The sequence below is a fragment of the Mugil cephalus genome, chromosome 22 (genome assembly GCF_022458985.1).
Source record: "Mugil cephalus isolate CIBA_MC_2020 chromosome 22, CIBA_Mcephalus_1.1, whole genome shotgun sequence".
Classification (NCBI taxonomy): Eukaryota; Metazoa; Chordata; class Actinopteri; order Mugiliformes; family Mugilidae; genus Mugil; species Mugil cephalus.
In genome coordinates this window covers 3332013-3357082 of record NC_061791.1, presented here as the reverse complement: position 1 = coordinate 3357082, position 25070 = coordinate 3332013, and the positions used below count along the sequence as shown (strand labels likewise).

The 25070-nt window shown below is 37.8% G+C and overlaps 1 protein-coding gene across 1 annotated transcript in view; it reads left to right on the top strand.

Moving 5' to 3' along the window:
* rassf3 (Ras association domain family member 3) overlaps window positions 1-24837 on the top strand; it is a 65592-nt gene extending 40755 nt beyond the window's left edge. Inside the window, exons 3-7 of the mRNA XM_047575561.1 lie at window positions 13875-13982; window positions 16472-16633; window positions 17763-17850; window positions 18489-18604; window positions 20502-24837. Coding sequence (XP_047431517.1) covers window positions 13875-13982; window positions 16472-16633; window positions 17763-17850; window positions 18489-18604; window positions 20502-20651 — 624 coding nt within the window. The 3' untranslated portion in view covers window positions 20652-24837. The remainder of the gene's footprint in view (window positions 1-13874; window positions 13983-16471; window positions 16634-17762; window positions 17851-18488; window positions 18605-20501) is intronic.
* The last annotated feature ends 233 nt before the right edge of the window (window positions 24838-25070 follow it).

Below are 25070 nucleotides of genomic sequence, written 5' to 3'. Positions count from 1 at the left end.
GGTCAAGGTTCACCAGGTGGGAGGTCATAACCTTGTCAATCATTTTACATGACCACAAGTTCATCTTGCTTTTGCTTTCATTTCCTTGGTGTCTTTATTTTGCCCACTGATTGTGTTAAATTGTGTGTACGTGCAGAAAATGCCGTGATAACTTCTACTAAAACCTCACACCAAAGCAAACTAAATGCAACATAAATCAAAATCAACACAACAATGTGTAATCATTTTATGTTTATTTGTTAGAAAAGAGAGCTGCCTTGTCTTCCCTCGCAATCTCTGTGTTTATGCGACCGGTAATGAAGCGAGCGTCGGGTCGGCTCGTGCTCTGTCGCATCCCACCCTCCGGCTAGACGCTCATCTGGGAGCAGTTTACGCCGGCTGTGATCTCCGGGGCGACCATTATCACCAAACCACAGCGCACTTTGAGGTGGTCTGACGCTCCCTTTTGATGTGGAGAGGAGAAAGTAAGCGGTCGAATGAAGATAAATGGCAAGCGAGGCCTTCAGAAAGTGTGCGGCGATATGATGAGGACGACCCGTTCGCACGTAGCTGAGTTTCAGCCAGATTACGTGTGAGAGATCTCGTTGTGGCTAGAGTTTGGAAGCTTTTTTGGAAAGGCTTTAGATTAATGTTTGGATTTAACGTAAGTTTATTCCGGCTGTTGATTAATCTGGTGTTATGTTACAGTGGTGCTAGCTGTTGCTGTGATACAATGGGCTAACAGTGTGGATGTCCAATGTGGAAAAGGGTGTTAAGTTTCGCTGCACCATCAGCGTGGAACAATTGAACCTGAAAATGTTAGAACTTGTGTCTTTTAATGACTTTGGTCGTCTCCTAAAGGATCAACAGCAAACTATAGATCGACCGATATGGATTTTTTAGGACCGATACCTATACCGATACCGTTTTTTTTTTTTTTTTTTTACTTTGGCATTGTCCGATGGCCGATACGTGCTGCCGATTTTTTGCTGGGGAAAATATATGTTAATATACATATATGTATCGACCAATACCGATACCAGTAATAAACGCAAATATCGGCCGGATACATTGGTCGATCTATACAGCAAACATCACCCTTGAAAAAAAGATGATCTCAGTGGGATTTATCTGGTTAAATAAGGTCAAATACAAATCCGATGCCGATCTTTTCTTATCCAGTCAGTTTATTCCCGATCTTAAAATGTTCTGGTCATCCAACGCCATAAACTCTGTAACTGTCTCTGTGATATTTTTATCTTTGACCCTGTCTCCATGAAACGTTTCTCTTCTTCTAAACGTAGAGTGCTTTCTGTTGTTGTTGTTGTTGTCTCAGACTTGTTTAGTCACGTGATTTTTGGTTATTCTTCAGTTTTTTTGGCAGCTTTGACGCTAGCCAACTAACCGCCCTTAAAACCAAAGTAGAAGACGTTTTGAAGCCACAGGGGCATGGTTATGGTTTATGGCAGACCTAACATAAATAACTACAAAAGACGCGGCTTGGCAGAAGCCCGATAACCGGGTCGATCATTTTTATAAATGCCCATGCACGACGAGTGGGACATCCTTAGTAAAGATATTTCACTTTTGGCTCTGATTGGCAGCGGTTTCTTGTTTCTAGAGCCACTTGTCTGTCCCAGAGTATTTTAGTGCAACGGGGACATAACCACAGTTGTGGTGATGGGAATGTAGCATGCCAGACACTGCTGACTGTGGGAGTACACAGCTGATATGTGATACATCTAGGATGGGCTGATTGGATTTTGTCACCTTCACAAAGACTACAGTGTATTCAGAAGGTCACGGTATTTTCGGTGTTTGAGCAACCTTCATAGACTCTATACGACCGTCCTGTAGCATGAGTGTGAATGACTGATGGTGACTGGCTCCTCGGCCTGTTGCTTCATATGTGAGTCACTGAAGCCTCTGTCCTGCTTTCATTATCGTTCATTACTGCCTCTGTGTTTGCTTTTTGCTTTCTTTGGTAGCGTTTGGTCGTGTTGCGACTTCCAAAGAATTCAGCCATCTCATTAAATGCTGCGACTTAACGAGGCCGTCTCTGACATGAAAGTGGATGGTGTAGCTGCACTTTTTTCAACAAGCATTAATCTTAAGAAGTCTGAAGTCATATGTAATGGACTGAAAAAACATTTCTGTTTTGCTTTTTGCAGCTCTTGGATATCTTGTAATGTAGTGTGCTAAAGCGTTTGTTCATGTCAGCATCTGTTTAAATGACACCGAGAAAAAAAAATAAAATACGATTGGTTGATTTGTTAATTAACAGTTGATTTTTTTTATGTTGCACTCATGCAGTAATGTGGCCAGTGGCTTAAAACTTGCCAGAACTGCAAAAGAAGAACTATAGCTAAACCACTCAGACTATTCCAACGAATTTAGTCTTCGTTGTTGGTTGTTGGTCGGAGCCTGGGAGTCCTTATGTCCTTATGAGCTGTTTTTGAGAAGAGCAGATGCTAATAGAGCTACTGATGGTGATGCTAATGGGTAGCATGGCTGTGCTACCTCCCAGTTCATTCGCATCGCATTGCATTTCGATTGTTTCTGCACATATAGACCCTATAAATCAAAATGCTTGTTAATGTTACGCCCTAAGTGAGTGTTAATGTGCATTCCTTTTACCTCGGGGGTTGGAAGTCGGAGCTGAGAATGACGTGACACTCAAGTTATTGGCGTTCCAGTTACAGAAGTCAGAAAACTAGATGGAAGTGTCCATGAAAACTCTTGTGTCGTCCAAATGTAACTTGGTGGAAACTTGGTGTGTTGAATATTTACGTTTTTTGAGTGCAGCTTTTAAAAAAATCAGGATATTAACATTATTGCTATAATGTTAAACTAAATTTAGGAACAGATAACTTGAATCAACTCAAGTTAGTTTTGGCTCTGTTTTGGTTTTACCAGGCTATTGTTTTTAGCTTTTGTCCGCTCAACATGGACTTGTAGTTCCAGTATAACACATGAAAAACTTAAATTACATTGTAACAGCATTAAAACGAATATATATGTCTAAAAATACTGTCTGTACGACTGGTTTAATGCAACAAAAACTAATCAGAAGTGCTAATAAACAGGAGCTTCTAATTACTGTTTACACATGAGGCGGCCATCTTGGTAACTCAGCTTGGGAGTAGTGAGGACTCTACGACTTTCTGAGTAGAAAATCTGACTTCGGGGGGCGTCCCAGTTGAAAATTCCAACCCGCAACTTGGAAATTCCAACTTCTGAGTACAAATGGAACGCACCATTAGCAACCTTAGGAAGGTTCTAGGTTGTAACCTGCTGGCTTTCTTTGATTACTCAATAAATCTGAACTTTTCCTGATTGGTATCATTTGGTAGGTGTTTAGTTGCGAAATGGGGTTTTGATTCATGCATAGATAGCGTGGTCAAATATGTCACCATTATGTTTGAATAAGTATTATAGTGGTTAACCAAAAGATTAATTCACTATATTAAGAAAGCAACCCAAATGTTGGTCAACAGAGCTTCTTTTGACCTGGATGATGTAGTATCATATAAATGCAGCGCTACCAGTTGTTGCGATACAATGGAAACAATGGAGATGTCAAAGGAAGGTGTGTCTGGATGGGGCCTGATAATGGAAACAAAGGGAAACAATATCTGTGAGATGTGCTCCTTTGAGTGTTTGCGATGTGTGTAATGTCACTCTGTAGTCATACCAACCCTACAGCTCGACTACTGGTGGAAAATCCCTTTTGTAAAGTTCAAATAACCCCCCCTGCACAGACACAGACACGTCCAAAACAACAAAAAAAAATCACATCAAACTAGCCAAAACACAGATTGAAAGATATTCACCCACCGTGAGCCAAGTCCTAATGTTCCGCACAACACGGAAGACCCAGGAGGTTTTTTAGTTTAAACATGTGTTTGTGTGTGACAGAAGTCCAGAGTCGCTCTATTTTAGGCGTCCTGTGAAACTAATGACACACATCATGATGGGTTATTTGACACGCAAGTCTGTGAGTCCACACACCGCCCATTATGTCTAAACCTGACATTAGACATGTTATCCAGCGATGAGTAGGGTGTGAGGAATGTCATTTGCTGCTGTGATACATCAATTACACAGTTTTTACATTTAATGCCGAGGATCGTGGAATATTACTGAGGTGGAAACTTACAGGAGTGAAAGATGACACCAACACAAAAGTGATGAAATTAGTTCCTCAAATGACCACTTGAGTGGACTAAAAGAAAGAAAGAATGCACCAAAACTCTTATTTCTAATTCTTATTTTACATTTTTTTCCAAAATTTGCATCAACTTAACACGAAGTCTAAACTATCTGTTAAGTGCCGACAACTGCAGTTCCTCAAATGGCCACTTGAGGCTCCAAAAGCGAATTTCCGTTCAACTCTATCGCACAAACACACATAATTTTTGTCTCTAGAGCTCATTCAGCTATTTCATACCAACTATAATAATATAATACTCACCTGTTTAAATTATATCAAGGCTTAAAGTTATGCAAAATCAAAGGCGGAAATTCTTTGTAACAAGAAGATGCACAAAATCAAATTAAGACCAACTTAAGCCGTTGATCCCGTCACTTATTCACCTGTACACTAATTACTGTTTGGGATTTTTTTCTACTAATGCTTGGATAATTTACCATTAGTTACGTGTCTGTTGTGTAAAACTTTAAAGGAAGCCTGGATTATTGTTGGCTCGCACATCCTCAAACACACCTCTTTTCTTTCACCCTGTTTCTCCAAGGTCTGAACCATAAAGTTTCATAATATCAGCCCACACATGATTACTCACCATCCACACATACACACTCACATCTCTATGGCCTGTTGCTCAATTCCTTCAATGTCTTACCAAATGTGAGTTCTGTGCAAAGCTATTTAGCAATCGTTTAAACTTACTGATAATAGAATATATAAACAGATATATGTTTGCCAGTTCAAGCGGTGTCTTTCCCATGATGTGTAGCTGCTCTAATGAAAACTATTTTTCAGGCTAATGAGAACATTTCTCAGCAGGATGTTTGAAGTTTATACAGCGGCTTTTTAAATGTTGTATTTATTGCCAAAGCAACGGAGTTAACAGCGAGACTAGAGCTGGAAAGGAGGACGCTTTGGGTTTATTAAACATAAAGAAAAGGTTGCCTCACCGTCCGCCTTTTTGCGTCTTGCCTCGCTTGGTCCTCCCTACATATTCTCTTCCTCTTTCTTCTTCTTCTTTTTCACCCTCCGGCTCTTTCTTGGTGTGGATAACGGAGCGACTTCCATCCCTGGGTGGTCTCTCCAAGCAGATTTTTTTGTGGTCTCCTCACAGGATACTGTAACACCATAACTGGGTGTCCTTGTTGTAGTTTTTGAACCACACTGGAACCAAACTACTGTACGGTTTAGTTCACATCACTGTGTCGAACGTAAGCCTCATGTCTCCATGTAGCCCGGCTAGTTTAGTCTACAGGACTCACGTCTTGGAACACGTTAATACGGTAATACGTTTTCTTATTTGAACCATTTGTTTGTCACAGATTTCCACAATGTTTGTTACTGAACTGTATTGAAACCTCTAACCAGGTATTAACAATTGCTGGTTGGAGTTTTTAAGACAGTAGCACATGTAGTAGCTAACAATGCATGACAAAAATATCTTCATTTATGTACTGATAAGCAGGACTGCATTTTTATTTTTATTTATATTTTTTTAACACTAACTCATGCAAAGAAAGCCTACAGAATAAAAAAAATAAATAATAAAACAGACATCCACTGTGTATTTGAGCGTCCATTAGCTCAGGAATGTCCACTTAAGAGGATGAAGATTGTGAGCGATTGTGCTAGTGGAGGAAGGTCTGGTACGTTGGAAAGGTGTGAGCACTTTTACAGGTCCTCTACGTGGTATTGTGTACATGTGTGTGTGTGTGTTCCCATTAGTGCAGGAATGCTGGGAGGAAAGGTGTGGCCGATATCGACTTCCCCCCATGGACTGAACAGGAAGTTACACAGAGTGGGGAAGCTGTGTGGGACATAAGGGCAAAGTGAAAATGTTTAGAAAAAATAATAATAATAATTATTTATGAAGGAAGCCGAGCCAGAGTTGATACGGATTTTATTGTTGATGGATTATCAGAATTAAAGGAAAGGAAAAGTAAACTAAAGGCAGTTTGTGCAAACATTGTTAGGAAATCGTTTTGGTTTTACTTTATTTTGCTGCATCCGTGACATAATATTAATAAATGTTGTGAACAGTGGTGGAATATTCAAGTTAAGTTTTGCAGAGCAGGTCAGATTGTGTGTAAAATGTGAGATAAGCATTTAGAAAATACAGTGACCAACATTAAGTTAATAACTAATTTAGATCTGACATGATTAATCACTATTTTCTGACAATTATATTATATATTTTGAGGGTTTCCACTGTTGACATTTAAAATATGTGCCAGATTAATCATAATTGGTACAAGTAAACTTTAGTGAGTGTCTTAAGTGTGTCCATACTTTCAAATTTAATAGTTATTCATAGGAAAGAATTTTTTTTTTTTTAAATATCAACCTTCCAAAGATTTTGTCCAGATAGAGCGAAGTTAAGAATAAAATATATCTGGCAGAGGAATACAAACGTGTTTGTAAATGACCTTTTCCTTTGGCGCATTTCAAACAGAGTGGTAGAATGTCATGTAGGGATGTAAACAAAGGGACACAAATATTAAAAAATGTTCTTTGTTGCCCTTTTAAAATGTAGATTACAGTTGGTTAGCACAGTTTAATCTCTGTGTTTAGTCTGTCTTGAGCAACCATAACACAAAAACACACAGTCCAGTGGTTTAGGGTGTCGCAGCTATTTTATCTGCACTCGCTTACACAGTGACGTCTTCTATTTAAAGACGGGGATGCAGACGAGCGTGACAGCGCTAAACAAAGACAGGAATGCTGCAGGTGTGTGCGTGATGAACTAAATTTAAAATCATTAAGGTTATTTTTGAAACTGCGTCAGGAGAACAGGAGGAAATCTGATACGATCGTGCTCCTCTGTTGGTTGGTTGGACACTTTTTATACCGTCTTTCTCTTCTGCTTTCTCTGGTATTTCCTGGCAGCTCGAACGCAGTACAGAGTTCTGCTTTTCTTTTTAATCGTCCTACGAGTGCAGTGTGAAGACATTACTTTTTAAATAAATACGGACAGATTTCACACAAAATAGAGATATATTAACCATTATTTGACTGTATGCAGATGATGCCGCTTTTAATTTACTTGGAAACGGCCAGACCTGCAAGTATTCACAATTTCAGACATATATACTTAATAATACGTAATACAAAAAGTACTTAATGCATTAGCATGGTGAATTTGGTGCTAGCGACTAGAACTGGAGTCTTACATGGTGTTTCTTTGTAGTATAATTGTAGTTATTGTATTGGTTCTATCTGGTGATGTGTTTTGACAGTGAAACAAATCCACTATTCAACTATACACTCACTTGCCACTTTATTAGGTACACCTGTTCAGTTGCTTGTTAACGCAAATAGCTAATCATGGCTGCATTTCAGTGCATTTAGGCATGTAGAGGTGATCAAGACAACTTGCTGAAGTTCAAACCAAGTATCAGAATGGGGAAGAAAGAGGATTTAAGTGACTATGAACGTGGTATGGTTGTTGGTGCCAGATGGGCTGGTCTGAGTATTTCAGTATTTTCTTGGGACACTTTGGGCCCCTTAGTACAAACTGAGCATGGTTTAAATGCCACAGCCTACCTGAGTATTGTTGCTGACCATGTCCATCCCTTTATGACCACAGTGGACCATCTTCTGACGGCTACTTCCAGCAGGATAATGCACAATGTCACAAACCTCATATCATCTCAAACTGACAATGAGTTCACTGTTCTCCAGTGGCCTCCACAGTCACCAGATCTCAATCCAATAGAGGAAACTTTGGGATGTGGTGGAAAGGGAGATTCTCATCATAGATGTGCAGCCGACAAATCTGCAGTAACTGTGTGATGCTATCATATCAATATGGAGCAAAATCTCTGAGGAATGTTTCCAACACGTGGTTGAAAGTACACCATGAAGAATTAGGGCAGTTTTGAAGGAAAAAGGGCCTTTTACTAGCAAGGTGTACCTAATAAAGTGGCCGGCGAGCGTACGTATGCAGATGATGTCGTTCTCTTAAGTCTAGAATTTCCAGAAAATGTGACCATGTTTCTATGTTAAAACATTTAAATAACTGTATCAATCACTCCCATGGGTCGTTGACACCAAGTGGAATTTAGTTCAGCTCCACAAAACGTGCATCCACTAACATAAAGACATAGTTAAATGTCTCTGTAAAAAGCTGCACATGAATGAGATACATGATGCAAGTCAACAATATCGCTGATGTCACTTCCCACGGTTATTTTTTCTCCCTGTACTAACCACAGTCAGTCAGTCAGTCAATGTGTGGTCAAACAGGAAGTTAAGAAGCATTTTTCTTTGACTTATTATTAATAATGTAGTAGTAGGGCTCTGTCTTTCTCTTTTCCTCTGTCCGTTTAGTCCAGTGTTGATCTTCCAGTTTCAGAGGGAGGATTTGCTCTTAAATAGGACCATGACCTCATTGCGTTGTAGCTCTCCTTCTCCTGTTTGTTTAGACTTGGTCGCTCTCACCCTCTCAGTTCCCCTTTACCCGCCGCTCTGTCCTGGATATGACACGACTCAGAGTAGACACAGCACCAAACATCACTGGAGATTTAATAACAGCTTTATCCTCGTCCTCAAGTTTTTAAATACCAGTGCAGTCTGGAAGAAAGCCTTGGTGTAAGAAGTGATGTAGGTCACCGGATTGAGCCTCCGACCTCCCTGTACGTAAACGATAAGACAAACAAAAACAGTCACGAGTGGATGGATTTCCCCCTGAGGGAATGTCCCTTTTCATGAATCCCTATTTATGCCTCTTATGTCCCTTTCTTTTTTTATTTTTTTTTATTTTCTTTCCTCTCCTCTCTAAGTGGACGGTGAGTTGACAGATAATCTCCTTACCTGTCACTTCCCGATAATAAGCTTTGACTCATCGGACCTGGCAGCTGCTTAAAGTCGAGATTGATCGTAGGAAAAAAAACAAAACAAACCTCAGGTCAAACTCATGAAACTCTTTTAAACAGAGGTTTTATGTAGAAATAAATTAAAGAATCCGTAAACTTTATATTCACGCTGTCCTGACTTTGTTTCTGTTAGTGTTCAGATCTGTTCAGGACTAAATATCCTTGTATGTCCAACTTTAATCCCGATGAGTCAGTCTCTGTTCGACTTATAAGACACAAGCAGGTCACCATCGCTAAGGTGTTGAGGAGTGGCGTAACACTGGGAAAACCCTTTTACAGTCACACTAAATGAGATTTTGTTTCATGTAATCAATCATTACGTCAATATAAAATGAATCGGCAAATATTCTGACACTTGAAGAATACATATTTATTTTATCAATGGGTTTTTTTAGTGATTGTTCAAACTAATTGTGACACTTGAAATGACTGACCTGGTTTTTATGCTGTCATTATGTCAAGATGTTTAGTCACCAACATGTCAAAAAAAATAAATAAAAATCACATTCTCAACTTCCTTGGTTACCATCACTAAGGAGTGACATTAGAGTTGGGAAAACCAACATATAGCCAGCCTGAATAGGATTATCTTTAGAAGAAAGTCAACATAAAATTAATATGCAGCAATTTGGACGATCAAATAATCAAAAAAACGTTGATTTTTATTGTCAATCGTAAAGTGAATGTTTGGTCAAATGCAACAACTTGTACTTTTGGCAATAGGTCTTCAACAGGGAGTCGCAAAATCTTTAGTTGATTCCACATTTTTATGTATTTTTTTTTATTTTTTCCCCCACAAATTTAGATTTATTTAAAAATACATTAACATGAATCCAACTTTTGGAGGCAGAAGACGTTCTCTTTCAGTCATAACAGAGTTTAATATAGAACACATATAGTAGGTAGAGTATCATCAGAAAAAAACCCTACTTTAGGGTGTTAGTTATGCAAGAAGTTGTGTTTTTTGTCAAAATAACAAAGACAAGAAAGTGATTAGTCACTGACATATCAAACAAAGTTAAAAACAACATTCAAAACTTCCCTGTGTTCAAAATGATCTCTTTAACATATGAGTTCTGTCCAATTAACTTCCCAGAACCCAAAAATATTTAGCCTAGAGGGATTACAAAGCAGAAAAAAGCAGTAAATCTTCACATTTAAAGTATTCTTGGAGGCTGAATGTTACATTCATCTGTCACAAATTCATCACTAACGTCGCTCACCAATTGTTTTCATGAGCCATTGTTTGAAGTTTTAGAAAAATCAAACCAAACCTTTCAAGATTTGTCATGCAGTTGCCCGGAAAAGTAGCATATTGTCACATTCGTGAACCCAAACATTGACTCATTTGAGATGTAAATTAAACAACAAATAGATCATATTCATTATTTTAGGTAGTGTGAGGACACAGTTCCGCTGAGCTTACAATAAAAGACGGTGTTGAAGTGAAAGTCTTCAAGTTTCTCACGATTGACCGAAGTCACACTGACGTTCCTGTTCTCTCTCAGAGTTTCACTGGACACATTGTGATGTTAGAAACTCTCAGACCTGCAGCAGAATGTGAGTCTGCATTGCTTGCACATGCTGTATTGGCACCTTGTCTTTCACTGTTATCCATATAAGGGTCGGTGTGCCTTCAAAGCCTCCCTGGATTCTGCACTATGTGTGTGTGCGTGGTTTTTTAATAGATGCAGAGGGGAGCTTCACTATGCCCATGTAAGCACAGACTACACTAGGGAATTAAAGTCAGTCTAAAGAGTCTGCATTGGCACTCGCATACTGTACACATACAAGAGAGTAGATGTAAGGCATAAGGGAGTGGTTCTGTGATTTAAACATCTGGAATCTTACAGCTTAAAGCCCGTCTATAAATGGGCATCGTAGTATTTTCTAAATCAGTGTCTTGTTTTATTTGTGGACTGTATAAAGAGGTCATAGACCATATAAAAGTGAAGCCAGAGCTAGTAGAGCTCCCCCTGGTGGCTGGCTGCAGTATAGGTCATAAGCTCCGCCTCCTCTATGTTAGTGGATGGAACTAAAACACTGAAATACACGTCAAATACATTTTTTCAAAGATAGTTTCTGTCATTGTGCGCAGCAAATATAATGTTGATGTTATGTTCAAACATTTTTTTTATTATAAGTTTTGTTTTAGTTTGTTATTTGACGCTATAGAAACAGGATGTGACATAGTGGTAAAGTGGGAGTTGTAAAAACGTTTTTTTCATCAACTTGTGGAAGTGGAACAGAGTGTGGTATTAATTAAAATGATACATGAATGAGTCTGGAGGAAGTGTGGTCATTGGTCATTGCCGCCCGCATCCCCGAGAAAATAACATCACTTTGGCCAATTCAAGGAAGTGGAGACACGATGTCCATATTTGTATAATATACAGTCGATAGTAGACTTGCACAAACCAACCTACGTGACATCAACCATCGTGCTCCTTACGAGCAGTTTTGAAGCCCAGTTTGGCATCTCTGGATGTCTCCATCTTGGATTCCATCTAAAGAGTTAAATGGGAGCAACTTTAACTTTTAAATGGGTCTTTTGTGACATATCAGGAGTTCTTTTAATCCACTTAAATTTTCCCTTTTGTGCTGAAATTACCCTCCTCTCTCCAGGACATTTGTTGTAAAAATACGCACGCTTCGAGTTTGTGCCGTTGGTCGAAAACATTTTGACTGGCCCTGAAATCAGCTGAGTGTATTTTTACTACTGATTATGCAACGTGTTCGGCTGTCTCATGTGATCTGAATTACAGTTTTATGTGTGTTTGCTCCTGTAAAACAATAACCTGGCTCACTCAAGTGTAAAGGACAAACAGATTGTTATGTAGATGTTCATTACACATGTGCCTGTCTGCCGTCTTTATCTTGAGCTTCCTTCAATCAGCTGACCTCATTTGTGACCTTACCCGCCCTCTGGCGTATCCCGCTTCGTACGCTTATTTATATAGAAACCACAGAGTCGACTGCTGACTGTGGCTCTCAGTGTTCAGTACACAAAAAAGCTTCACATCGGTTCATTCACACCCTTCAGGTCCACGTGGCCTACACTCAGTCAAAGGTTTTCTCTTCTTTGAAACGTTTAAATTTTCTTTCTGCTGCTGAGTTAAATAGAGTTAATAAAGTTAATATAAGAAGTCAGTCGATCAGCATGAGACCGAGCCTTGTTAAAATTGTGTTTTTGTCATGTGCTCACCCTCCAGCACCGACAAGAAGCTTGGTACTATTTTTTTTTTTTACCCATCCAATCCAAGGCCGATCTATTAACCCGCTAAACCTCCCTCAAAGATTTGTTTGTGTTGAATCAAGTTGGTAGTATTGAATGCTGATCTCCTGCTACCACTTGGCTAGACGTCCACATTGCACAGTTTATAATTTGCATAAAGTCCTTCCATGCAGCAGGCATGTGAAGGCAATTTTGTTTCTTCTTCCTGGATTCCGGGATTGACTCGCATGCCAATCTAGCCTGTGTTTTTTTTTTGTTTTTTTTTCTTTTGTATGTATGGGTTTTGGTGTTGTAAGTGCATATCAATCCGCACAGTGGATGCTTGTGCACCACTCCATGCATTTTCACCAATTAGTCATCAATTTTTAAAATATTTTTTTACTCACAATTAAGATGGCCGACAGAGAGCTAAAAGTGCCAAGTACCTTGGGAATTTGGTGCAAATACTTAAATGGCAGGTCACCACTGAAGGTAAAAAGGTTAGAAAATAATAATGATAAAAAAAAATGCTGGCATCAAGACTAAGATCTTGACTAAGGTTCTTCTAATTCATGCATGAAATGGGTAGACATCCCTATTACCATGGCAACCAGAGCCTTGAGCATCCACTCTCGACCAACTGTTGGTTATATATATATATTTTTTTTTAATTTTCTTTAAATTTCTTTAAATACACATTAATGTGAATCCAACACATTTTAGTAAAGGGAAAATGGATAGTTTAATGTAAAATAATGATAATAATGCATATTTCCCATTTAGTTGCCTTTTTAAAGAAGAGAACAACATCATCTGCATATAGTCGAATACCGATTTTATGTCTTGATAATAACACACTTTAAGACACTTTATGTTCCGTATTATCTTAGGGTTATTTTATGCCCATCAGCAGTGACACTTTCTCTCATGAACTCTCTTGCCAAAACATTAGGTACGCTACTCAAAGACACTCAGTTCGAAACAGCGCCCGAAAGTTGGTATGTAGTCGGTGTTTCTGTTATTTGTCCTTGTCCACTGAGTAAACATAACATAAATAATAGTAACACGTGTCGGTTACAAACCACAAAACACACTTGAATGGACGCTTAATAAACTGTGAGTTTATTTTGAAATAAGTGCGTTTCACTCTCTCCAAACACATGTCTCCACCCTCCTTTTTATCATGTGAGTTGGTGGGCCCTCATAATACTCAAACCCCATAATACTCTTTTGTGTTGTAGAGCACTGTGTGATGCTATATAAGAACTATGCGCAACAACCTCTGTCACTCCGTGGCCTCAATGCCTTCACATCTTGTTGTGGTTTTTGTCCGAAAGGTAAAAGAATCAGCAGCTTCCTACATTCTGGAAAAAAAGATTTGATAATTAGTTTTGTTCTTCTTTGTACTTTTTTTTTTTTTTACTTCTGTTGTATAAAATCCACTATGTAGAGAAACACATCAACACTTCAACACGTTGGCTTCGTTCTTCGTCTATTGATCTGGATTAGGAACGTGTCGCGCTGCTGTTGCCTCAACAGAGGTGGTATTGTTTCAGTGACCTGTGCTGACTTGTGACTTGTTTCCTCTCTCTTTTGTAAGGATGTGGAGAAGGAGAGGGAGTTGCGGACGGAGTTCAGCAGGGACGAGATCAGGCTGAAGATCGACCAGTACAACTCGCTGACCAAGGACCACCTTAAGATGACACTGGTGAGTCTTTGAGCTGCCTGCATGACGCCTTTGAAATACAGAAATAAACATCAAACAACAGTGACACTGTTTATCTCCTCCCTCTGTGTTGCAACCACTGTTCTATAATTCTTTTATTACATCAAGGCAAACTCGTGCAGGGTCTTGCAGGCTTTAAAACTTCACATTTGAGGTTTCCACGTTAACTCCCGGCATTCCTCAGCAGTCTCATCACAGTGATGTGATGTTATTCCTGCTATTGTTCTTCCCCCCACAGTGTTTTCCTTGGCAAGGTGAAAGGTGTTTGAAGTCGTGTTCACTGCAGCCCAGTGAAATTCATGGGAAATTAACAGGTGGCGCGCGAAGCTTCATGTTGTCAGATGGAAAAAATGTTGATATCTAACCATAAAAAGCATTTTCTAATATAATATATATTTTAAAACACGTTTAAAAAGAAAAATAATGATAACTTTTTAGTTTTCCATCAAGAGAAACTGAAGTATCTAGAAATATCAATAAATGCATTTAAAAAAAAGTCATTCTGTGGTTCCGTGTGGAGCTTAGAAAGTGGCAAAATCTATCAGTAAAAACACCATTATGTTGTTAATTAAATCTGAATTCTACCCTGTGTCCTCATATGTGAATTTTCTAATATAATATATTTTTTGAGGCATGTATTTTAAAAAAAATCTAACTTTTTTAGTTTAGTCCACACATGAGGATATCATTTTTTCCAAAAAATGCTTCCTGTTCAAAGACGATGCTTAGTTTTTACACTTCTTATGTCCCACTAATCCCAAATAAAGAGAAATTAAAAATGCAAACAAAAAGTCAAGTCTCAGGAGGTTAAATTTATTATTTTTATTTAGAATTATACAATTAAAAAATAAATAACAGTTTAATTTTGGGTGCAGGGAGATGCAGAAAACCCACTATGTTTACACTTTCTCGTATAATTTCAGTCACGAATTGATTTGTTATTTTATTTATTTATTTATTTATCAGTTCATTTATTTTACACTTAAATATGTATGAATCATTGACATTTTTTTACGTTTAGCTTTAATTTTCCGTGTTAAAACAAGAAAAGTTTTCCGATTTACTGTCACAAACAGCCTCACAATTTGAAAAGTTCACAGCAGAGAATATTTTAGCATTAATGGTGGAACATCACAAACAACACATTGTCTGAATTGTTGCCGAGTAGATACGTCCGAGACGATACTATCACAGTTTGCAGGCGTGTCGCTTTGCTGCTTTTCCATCGTCCCATCTAATTCCATCTCCATTTTTTTTTTTTTTTTATCCCTTCATCTGTGACGGTGTGAGTTTCTCACCGGTCGCCCTGTCTCGTCTCAGCCTGTGTTGCTGATCTTGTTTTTCTACTTATGACCTGCACACACACACACACACACACACACATACACACACACACACACACACACACACACTCCCTCCTCTTCCTCCGGGCCACATATGGAGTAATGAGATTAAAATGCTGTCCTGCCGTCTGGGCCCCATCTGTCCTGCAGCACACACTGGTTTCGATGGTCGAAATGGTGTCAAGTAGCGACAACCTGATTTTTTTTATGTGCATCGAATTTTAACGTTTACAGCACGTTTTAACACTTAGTTTAGTCTCACTCCGTTATTCTGCAACACTTTGCTTTAAATCAGGGTCTTCAACGTTTTTGAGGCCAAGGAAACTGATGGAGAGATCACCCACTATATGTGTTCTATATTAAACTTTGTCTAGTGCTATTTATACATATATTATTATTAACGTTTTTACATTCAAAATTAAGCTACTTTTTCTCATTTCAAATCCCTATAACAACATGGTGGGTATGCAACTGCTGTAAAGGTAATAAATAAATGTAAAATATACATTATATATTGTGCCTTACTACAATATGTTGGATTGGTGTTAATGTGAATTTAAAGAAATATTTAAATTTGTGGGGCAAAATTTAAAAAAACAAAAACTTTTGTAGCCCCTCTGCAGTAGAGCTTTATAATGATGCTTTATATCATTAATTAGTTCACTTTTAGTTACTGTTTCTCATATTATTTTTGTATTTAATCTGTATTTTTTTTTTAATTTAAGTTCAGTTTCTGGTGCTTGAGTTGTTTTTGAGTGAATATGTCAGATAAAATACTTCGTCATGGTTTTGAATCCTAAAGTTACAAGTCATATAATCAAATTGTTGCTTTAACAGTTGAGTAAATATGAAAAATGTGCATTAAATGCATCACAGACGTGCTGAGCTTCCTAAACGTCTGGATTTGTTTTGACTGGTGGTCGTTTAAAGCTGAGAAATCTCAATAATTTCTCACCATTATCTGTGAATTTACACACTAACGAGCAGATTAATGGATTATTACGACAGTGCTTAGTTCCAGTTGCAGATTCATGTCACTATTTCAATGTGCGTCAAAAAATTGACCTAAATTTAAAGTTCAATTTTGCACAAAATGTGATTTTAAAAGCAAAACTCTTTGTCTCCCAGGGTGCGTCTGGTGTTTACACTGGTTTCATCAAGGTCCAGATGGATCTGAGGAGGCCGATGACGGTGAAAGCGGCAGGAGGAGCCGTGGTGGGGGAGGCCTTTTATTTGCCCCCAGGAGTCACCAAGACCCTCCACATCAGCTCCAATAACACCGTCAAGCAGGTGGGGAACTCACGCGTCCGTCAGGACGCTTCACGGCCGAATGAATAACTCGATTAGATGTTGGTTTCGGCCCTTGCAGTTCATTCCATCCAGAGTTAAAGAGAAAGAAAGAGATAAAAGAGAATAATAAAGAGTAAACAGTGACTCACAGTTTCTCATGAGGGTAAACCAGATCGTCTGGTTGGTCAATAGAAGTTTCCATAACTCGTTCAAAGTATCTTAGTTACCACTGACATTTTTATTCTAATTACTATGTTTATTGCTTTTGTTCAGCTCTTCTCTGTCGCCACAATTCAGAGCAGCTTCTGTCATGTGGACTAATCTCATGCAGATGAGAAGACGAATTAAATGAATGAAAGTTTATTTGAACACAGAATAAAAGAAAAAAGCAAACAAACAAAGTAAAGTATAAAACAACAAAACTTCACACATTAAGAAGCCAAAGATTATTAAATCCCACCCCTGTGTTAAATCAATATATACTATGAAAAGTCATGAAATAGTCATATTTATATGACATATAATAATATATAACTATAATTCTTATTATTAATGAATCCATATCTGACCTTTCAAATGGTGAGAATGAGTTGGAAATTTTTGAGATAATATACCAAACTTATTTTTTAACCTGTAACGTGAACAGATGATATCAGATGTCTGATATTTACGAGTTTCTGTGAAGGCATCATCCACACCTGTTTTTTATTTTTTCATTGATGCCACAGTTTTTGGAAAGATGGAGAGTAAATCTTTGGAGCTAGGAGCTAACTACAAACAAAGGACTTAAAAATACAAATAATAATAATAATAATAATATTAAATGTTTGCAATTTAAAGTTAGAATATGATCGAGTTGTTTGTGTATAAATTGAAACTGAATTAAATGGTTAAATTGCTAATGAAACTTAATTAGATGGGACCTTCTGATATCTGAACCAGTTCCATATTATTGATAAGAAGCCCCGTTAGCTGTCAGCCGTTAGCCACAGGTGAGCTACGGCTAAACGAGGACCTCGAGATGGATCCAAGTTGTTGCCAATTAACTGCACTTTGAAACCATTTGAAAAGCTTCAACAGTAAATGAACGACTCATTGTGCGTTTTCTGCTCCCGTTTGTGTGTTTCAGGTGATCGTCGCTCTGCTCAACAAGTTCACGGTGGCAGACAACCCGGCTAAATACGCCCTGTACAAGCGCTACCACCGGGAGGAGCAGGGTAAGAGTCTGAGAGGAGCTGGTTCGTCTCGGTGTCAGATGCTCTGACATAGTTGCGATGCCTCGGGGCTCCCCCCGCTCTGACGGCTTCGGCAGGGATACCCAGGAGTCCACACACACGGATAAATACAACTCACACAGCTGCTGGGTTTCATCTTTCAGGCTGTTTAGCAAGAGGCGGTTTATTGGCTCTGGTTTTAAACTATAAAACACGACCAGACGTTTGAACCCTTTATAGAGATTTGGTGAAAGCTCCACATGTCTGAGGCCTTCAGCTCTAACGTGACAGACTCCAGTGGAGGTCGAGGAGGCGACTGAAATAAAAACAGTTTACTCAGACTCTTAACTCTCTCTAAACTGTTTTTCCAGGGTATTTAAAGAGAATTTTATTTTTACGCATCTGAGTTCGTATTTTGACCTCAGTGATCAAACATGACTAATTATTTACGGTTTAAAATGAGTCGCCAGGCAACGGTAAACACGCTAACGTTAGCTAGCAGCAGTTAAAAACACATGTTTCTGACTTTTATTGAGTCCTAAATACGCACAGAACACTAATAAAACGTGACTATTTTAAACTTGATGTTATTTTTTGGATTTAAATGTAAACGTGTGTGTTTGTTTGTGTGTGTGTTTCAGTGTATGTGTGTAAACTGGCGGATGGAGAGCAGCCGCTGTTTCTCCGTCTCGTGGCCGGACCGAACACCGACACACTCAGCTTCGTCCTGAAAGAACAACAGAACGGAGAAGTCATGGTAACGCCTCTCCACCTCCACCTCCACTCTTTCTTTCTTTCTTTCTTTCTTTTATTCCCCATTCTCCTCTTCCTCTTCTTTCCTTTGATGTATTTCTCAGTCTTGTTACATTGTGTCATTTGTTGTCTTTTATTGCTTCTTTTATTCTTTCACATCATTTTCCTTCTTTCTCTTCTTTTGTTAATTTATCTTCCTCATCTTCCTGTTTTTCTTTTCCTTCTTTCTCCTTCACATTTCACCTCTTCTTCTTCTTCCTTTTAGTCGTCCTTCATGCTTCTTTCTTCATGGATCCTTCTCTTCTATCCATCCTTCTTCACCTCTTCATTTCATCTTCTGTCTTTCCTCTTCCCTCCTTCCCTCTTCTTTTTCTTCTTTTGTAGATTTAGCTTCCTCCTCTTCCTGTTTTTCTTCTTCATTTTCCTCTCTTCATCCTTCCTCTTTCACATCACCTTCATCCTTCTCTTCTATCCTTCCCCCTCTCTCTATCTTCTTTAGTTTCCACCTCTTCCTCCTTCCCTCCCTTCCTTCCTTCTTTCTCTTCTTTTGTCGATTTATCTTCCTCATCTTCCTGTTTTTCTTTTCCTTCTTTCTCCTTCACCTTTCACCTCTTCTTCTTCCTTTTAGTCATCCTTCATGCTTCTTTCTTCATGCATCCTTCTCTTCTACCCATCCTTCTTCACCTCTTCTTTTCATCTCTCTTTCTTCTGTCTTTCCTCTTCCTCCTTGTCTCTTCTTCTTTTGTAGGTAGATTTAGCTTCCTCCTCTTCCTGTTTTTTCCTTCTTCTTCATTTTCCTCTCCCTTCATCCTTCCTCTTTCACATCATACTCATCCTTCTCTTCTATCCTTCCCCCTCTCTCTATCTTCTTTAGTTTCCACCTCTTCCTCCTTCTCTCCCTTCCTTCCTTCTTTCTCTTCTTCTTTTGTTGATTCATCTTCCTCATCTTCCTGTTTTTCTTTTCCTTCGCTCTCCTTCACATCTCTTCCTCTCCTTCCTTTTAGTCATCCTTCATGCTTCTTTCTTCATGCATCCTTCTCTTCTACCCATCCTTCTTCACCTCTTCTTTTCATCTCTCTTTCTTCTGTCTTTCCTCTTCCTCCTTGTCTCTTCTTCTTTTGTAGGTAGATTTAGCTTCCTCCTCTTCCTGTTTTTCTTCTTCTTCTTCATTTTCCTCTCCCTTCATCCTTCCTCTTTCACATCATACTCATCCTTCTCTTCTATCCTTCCCCCTCTCTCTATCTTCTTTAGTTTCCACCTCTTCCTCCTTCTCTCCCTTCCTTCCTTCTTTCTCTTCTTCTTTTGTTGATTCATCTTCCTCATCTTCCTGTTTTTCTTTTCCTTCACTCTCCTTCACATCTCTTCCTCTCCTTCCTTTTAGTCATCCTTCATGCTTCTTTCTTCATGCATCCTTCTCTTCTATGCATCCTTCTTCACCTCTTCTTTTCTCTTTCTTCTGTCTTTCCTCTTCCTTCCTTCTCTCTTCGTTTTCTTCTTTTGTAGATTTAGCTTCCTCCTCTTCCTGTTTTTCTTCTTCTTCTTCATTTTCCTCTCCCTTCATCCTTCCTCTTTCACATCATCCTCATCCTTCTCTTCTATCCTTCCCCCTCTCTCTATCTTCTTTAGTTTCCACCTCTTCCTCCTTCTCTCTCTTCATTCCTTCTTTCTCTTCTTCTTTTGTAGTTTTATCTCCACCTCCTCCTCTTCCCATTTTTCTTGCCATTCTTCTCCTTCACATTTCACCACTTTTCCCTCCTCTTCCTCCTCCTTTCTTTTATATGTCTTCACCCTTCTTGTTCTTCACCTCTATAAATAATAATAATATTATATGTAAACATGTTGTGTTGTGATCCAAACTGCGACCTCCTAACCTCCATGTTGAACCTCCTCCTCCTCTTTAGTGGGACGCCTTTTCCATCCCAGAGCTCCGTAACTTCCTGCGGATCCTCGACAAGGAGGAGGATGAGCAGAGGGAGGCGGTGGTCCGACGCTACGACGCCTACAGGCAAAGACTGGAGGAGGCGCTGAAGGAGGTCCGGGCGGCGTCTTAGAGGATTTAACCTGGATGGACGATGGAGGATAAAGTAGTTTTTTCTTTTTTTTCTTTTCATCTCCTCTGAGGATAAAAAAAACTGATTTTGATGGAGAAGAAGAAGAAGAAGAAGAAGAAGCTCCTGGAGGACGATACTGATGGAGGGATGTAGAAACTGAGACTAAAAATGAACTCGGACACCAAAGAGACTCAACTTGTGCCATTCATCCTCCATCCATCCGTCTCTTCTTCTCCTCCTCTCTCTTCCTTCGTCCTGCTGTCACATAATTTATGCAGTCTTTTTTTTGTTACCCTTTAAACTTGTGAAAAGACTCGATGTTTTATTTAATTTGTTTTAAAGGTCTGTACATATTTTTTCTTTCCCCCTCTCCTCTTAATTTATATGGTTGAAGCGTTTTATTTTATTTTTTTTTGTTTTTTTTTTCAACAAAGTCTTATTTTAGTTTTATTCTACAGAGGGTTGGAGCAACAATATCTGGTGTCGGACACAGATTTATTTAAAAGTTTATCAGCGTTAAATCTCAAAAGCTGCAGCGGAACGTTAGCATGAGAATAATAATCGTTTAGTCGTCAGTGTATTTTGCTTAAATTAGCCTGAAAGCTGAGGAAAGGCTAAATGTACGGAGTCTCAAATGTGCCAAATGAAAGTTTGTTTTATTTTGTAATTAATTGCAATCAAAATACGCACATATATTTTAATTTTTTATAGTTTTACTGTAATATTATGAATAAAACAAATTATGAAAAATGTTCTTCACATAAACAAGAACCTATAACGTAATAATGTAGAATATACAAAAATTAAAATAGGTTTTAAAAAAACTTAATATTTACTTTTTTATCCTTTTTGTTTGAATTCATATCAGTTAGTGCATATATTTGTTTAATTTTGTTTGGCACATTTTGGACTCCATACAACAAACACAGCTTCATTTAAAAGTCTATCAGCCTAAATGTCAAAAGCTGCAGCGGAACGATATTGTGAGTATAATAATCCTTTTATCATCGATGCGTTTTGCCTAAATTAGCCTTAAAGCTGAGGAAAGACTAAAAGTATGGAGTCTGACATGTGCCAGATAAAAGTTTTATATTATGAATAAAAAAAATATACAAAAAAAAAGATTCTTTGTGTAAAAAAACAAGAATCTATATTATAATAATGTAGAATATAGATTTTTTTTTATTGTTTTTGTTTGAATTCATATCATTTAGTGCATATATTTAGTCTTTTGGCACATTTTGGACTCCATACTTATTGGCAAAACTGAAAGTTATTGTGGAAGGTACATGGAAATAAAGGAAAATGAAAAAAGAAATAAATCAAATTAGTGAGGGCAGAAGGTGTTTGTTTTAAAAAGGACTGAGGTTGATGATGATGAGTTGGTGAAATTTGAAGCCTTTTGTTTGTGGAGTTTTAGTGAAACTTGAACTCGGACAAGGAGGCAGGATTTGATGAGACTGGTTTCTGGAAGTCGACTGTGTGGTTCAGAGAAAGTAGAATAGAAATGTTTGAATTCAGGAAGGAAGTTGAATTGAATAATAGAGAGAGGAAGAAAATACACGGGAAAATATTGTCCTACGAGGCCTCGAGGACAAAAAGCTGGATTATTTTTCCTGGCTGTGATGAACTGCTGAGATAAAAAAAAATAAAAAGGAGGAGGAGGTCTGCGTAAGAGCTGATAGCTGCAGAGAAGAACAGCAGGAAAAATGGCTGTATTGTCTCTTATCTCGAGTTAAAATGTTGAACGCAGCCTCGACCTCCTGGCGTTTCATTTTCAGGCGCATGAAAGGAGAAATGAGAGAAAGTAAAGGATGGAAAAAAGGAAAACTAGCAAGAGATGCATCAGGAAGTGTTAGAAAAGTTTATTCTTAGACTAAATATGCAAATGTGTGGCAAGTGTGTTAAAGGAAAGTTGTTTGTGAAAGAGTCTTTCGAAGATGATTATGGCTTTTAAATAGTTTTAAGGCTCAGACTTAATATGCAAATATCTTCTTTGGTTTGTTTAATTTGACATTTAAAGACCAAAGATGCGTCTTTCAGTGTAGAAAGTTTATTTTTCTTCTCTAATAAATTAAGACAATCATGTAGTAAATACACCAAATGAAAATCCAGACTCATCGCAACGTCGCCATCTAGTGGTCGGACGATTATTCTCGCGCTTCTGTGTCAAACACTCTCGTAGATTTATTTGAATAACCAAAGATATTTTTGTGGTGTTGCCTGGAGCAAAATATATTTTGGAGGAAGTTTCTTCCCAACATACAGTATATGAATGAATATAAATATATATAAATATAGTCTAGAGTTTTATTTAAAGGGGTTTTAACCCTGAATTATTCTACTATCAGACACTGGGTTGATTCTATGGAGGCAAGAAAGTGCCTTTTAAATTTGAATGTGTTTAAAAGCAGATTTATTGTTTGGATTATTTCAGAGAAGTAGACAAAATTATAAAGTATATGTTAGTATAATATAGTATGAAAAGAAAGTAGTAATGGTTTAAATGGAAAATACTACACAGTGGCATCATGGGAAGTGTAGTATCTGGTGTATTTTGGTTAAGTTGCAGCAGCTTTGCAAAATTTAAACATCAGACTTCAACAATTAGCGAAGCTATATATGCACATTTATACAAATTGTCAGTTCTTATTAAATGGAATTTGAATTTTTTTTGCCTTTTCTTGCCTCCATATTTTCTCATTTAAAGTGATGCAAAAGTCTGCATGGAAACAGTTGATCTTAAAGATGTGTTGTAGTTATTTTAAGTTCATTTTATTTTTATTGTTTTAGGGGCACTTTAACTTCTGGATTCAGGGAAGACTGGTTTTTAATTTTAATAATTTTTTTTTCTTTCTCCTGTTTTATCTGCACCGCCATCACACTCTGTACTTTTATCTTTACGTCTGATACACTATATTTGTGAAGCTCCACTCATTTTCTGTTGTTTGAAGATTTCAACTTCAGTTTCTTTTTCTTTTTTTTTTTATTTTGTTTTTTTGTTCTCAACGTGCTTCCGTATGAGTTAGCTGTGAAATGCTTTGTGCATGTTAACCTGATACATGCTTGTAGTGAGGGTTGAAGCATGCATTGTTGTACATAAAACAAGTTGGACGTCATTTAAAAAAAATCATTTTTGGTGACGAGATGAAAACGGTAATTTTTTTTGTTTTTTTTTGTTTTTTATTTTGGTCCATTGATCTAAAAGCTTTGAAAAGAGTTGATATAGTTGATATGATACCTTGTATGTATTCAGAAATGCTTCTTTTAAGGCTGTTCAGTCTTAATTTGAGTCTTATAGTGTGAAAACCATTGGATCTGACAATAACTCTTAATCTTAGATGCAAAAGTTTTAAACAGTCATTGTTATCTAATGGTTTTCTGTCATTTTACACCATTTTGAGTTCATTTTTTGAGAAGTAAATTGGTCGAGTGATGGAAATTGACTACAGACTACTGCCACCTGCTGGTTTGGAGGGTTATGTCCTTTTTTTCTTAACTGAGGTGCGTTCAAGTGCAGGTGTTGCTTTGTTGTGTCTGCGCTTCATTTGCAGAACTTTAAATCAGCGTAATAACAGATGCAGAATTAAATGGTTTAAAATGACAGTCTGAATTACATACTATATATATATATATATTTACCTAAGCTATCCAAGTTAACTTTAAACCGAACAAAAGAGTTTTTAGTCATGATCCTGTCGACACATCTAAATCTAGAAAGTTGCTCCTTGTTTTGGTCTCTTTTTAATCCATGTTTGCGTAAATGTTTACTAGATGGACTCTAGTTTTTTGTTGTGTGTTTAATGCCAAATCATGTGCAGGTGACGTTAGCATGTTTTTCCATCGATGCTGGACTGACTGTAGAGAAGCTTTGTGCGTCGTCAAAGATAATTTCAGACCTGAGCTGCTTAGTTAAGAGTTATTTCAGTCAGTCCACTCCTCATTAAAGTCACTAGAAGCCATATTTATTGACATGTTTGAATTGAAGTTTGAGCTGGCAGTGCCTTTTTTAAAGTCCGACAAAACCAACCTGAACGTTTTAATCAGATCAGGACAGTTAACGGGAGGGGAGTTTATTTTTGTAGGTGTCTTATTTGATTTCTCTTTGAATCGTTACCAAATGTGGCCTTTCCTCGAGCAAGGCAGGCTTCATCAAATAAAGGTGGAATTAAAAAGAAAAAAAAAACTCTCTGTGTTGGATTGTTTTTGTCTTTTCATTTATTTGCCTGCAGCAGTTTTTATCCACCAAATATTTGCTAATATCATAATTTGCCACTTTTTTTTATTGTGTATATGATATATAAATAGAAATATTTCATTTAGAGACACAAGACACAGTTTTTTACTGAATTAAAAGATCTTAAACTCTCTAGAGCTGCAAGTGGGATAATAAAAGCCGGGCAGAGAGGTGAAAAATCT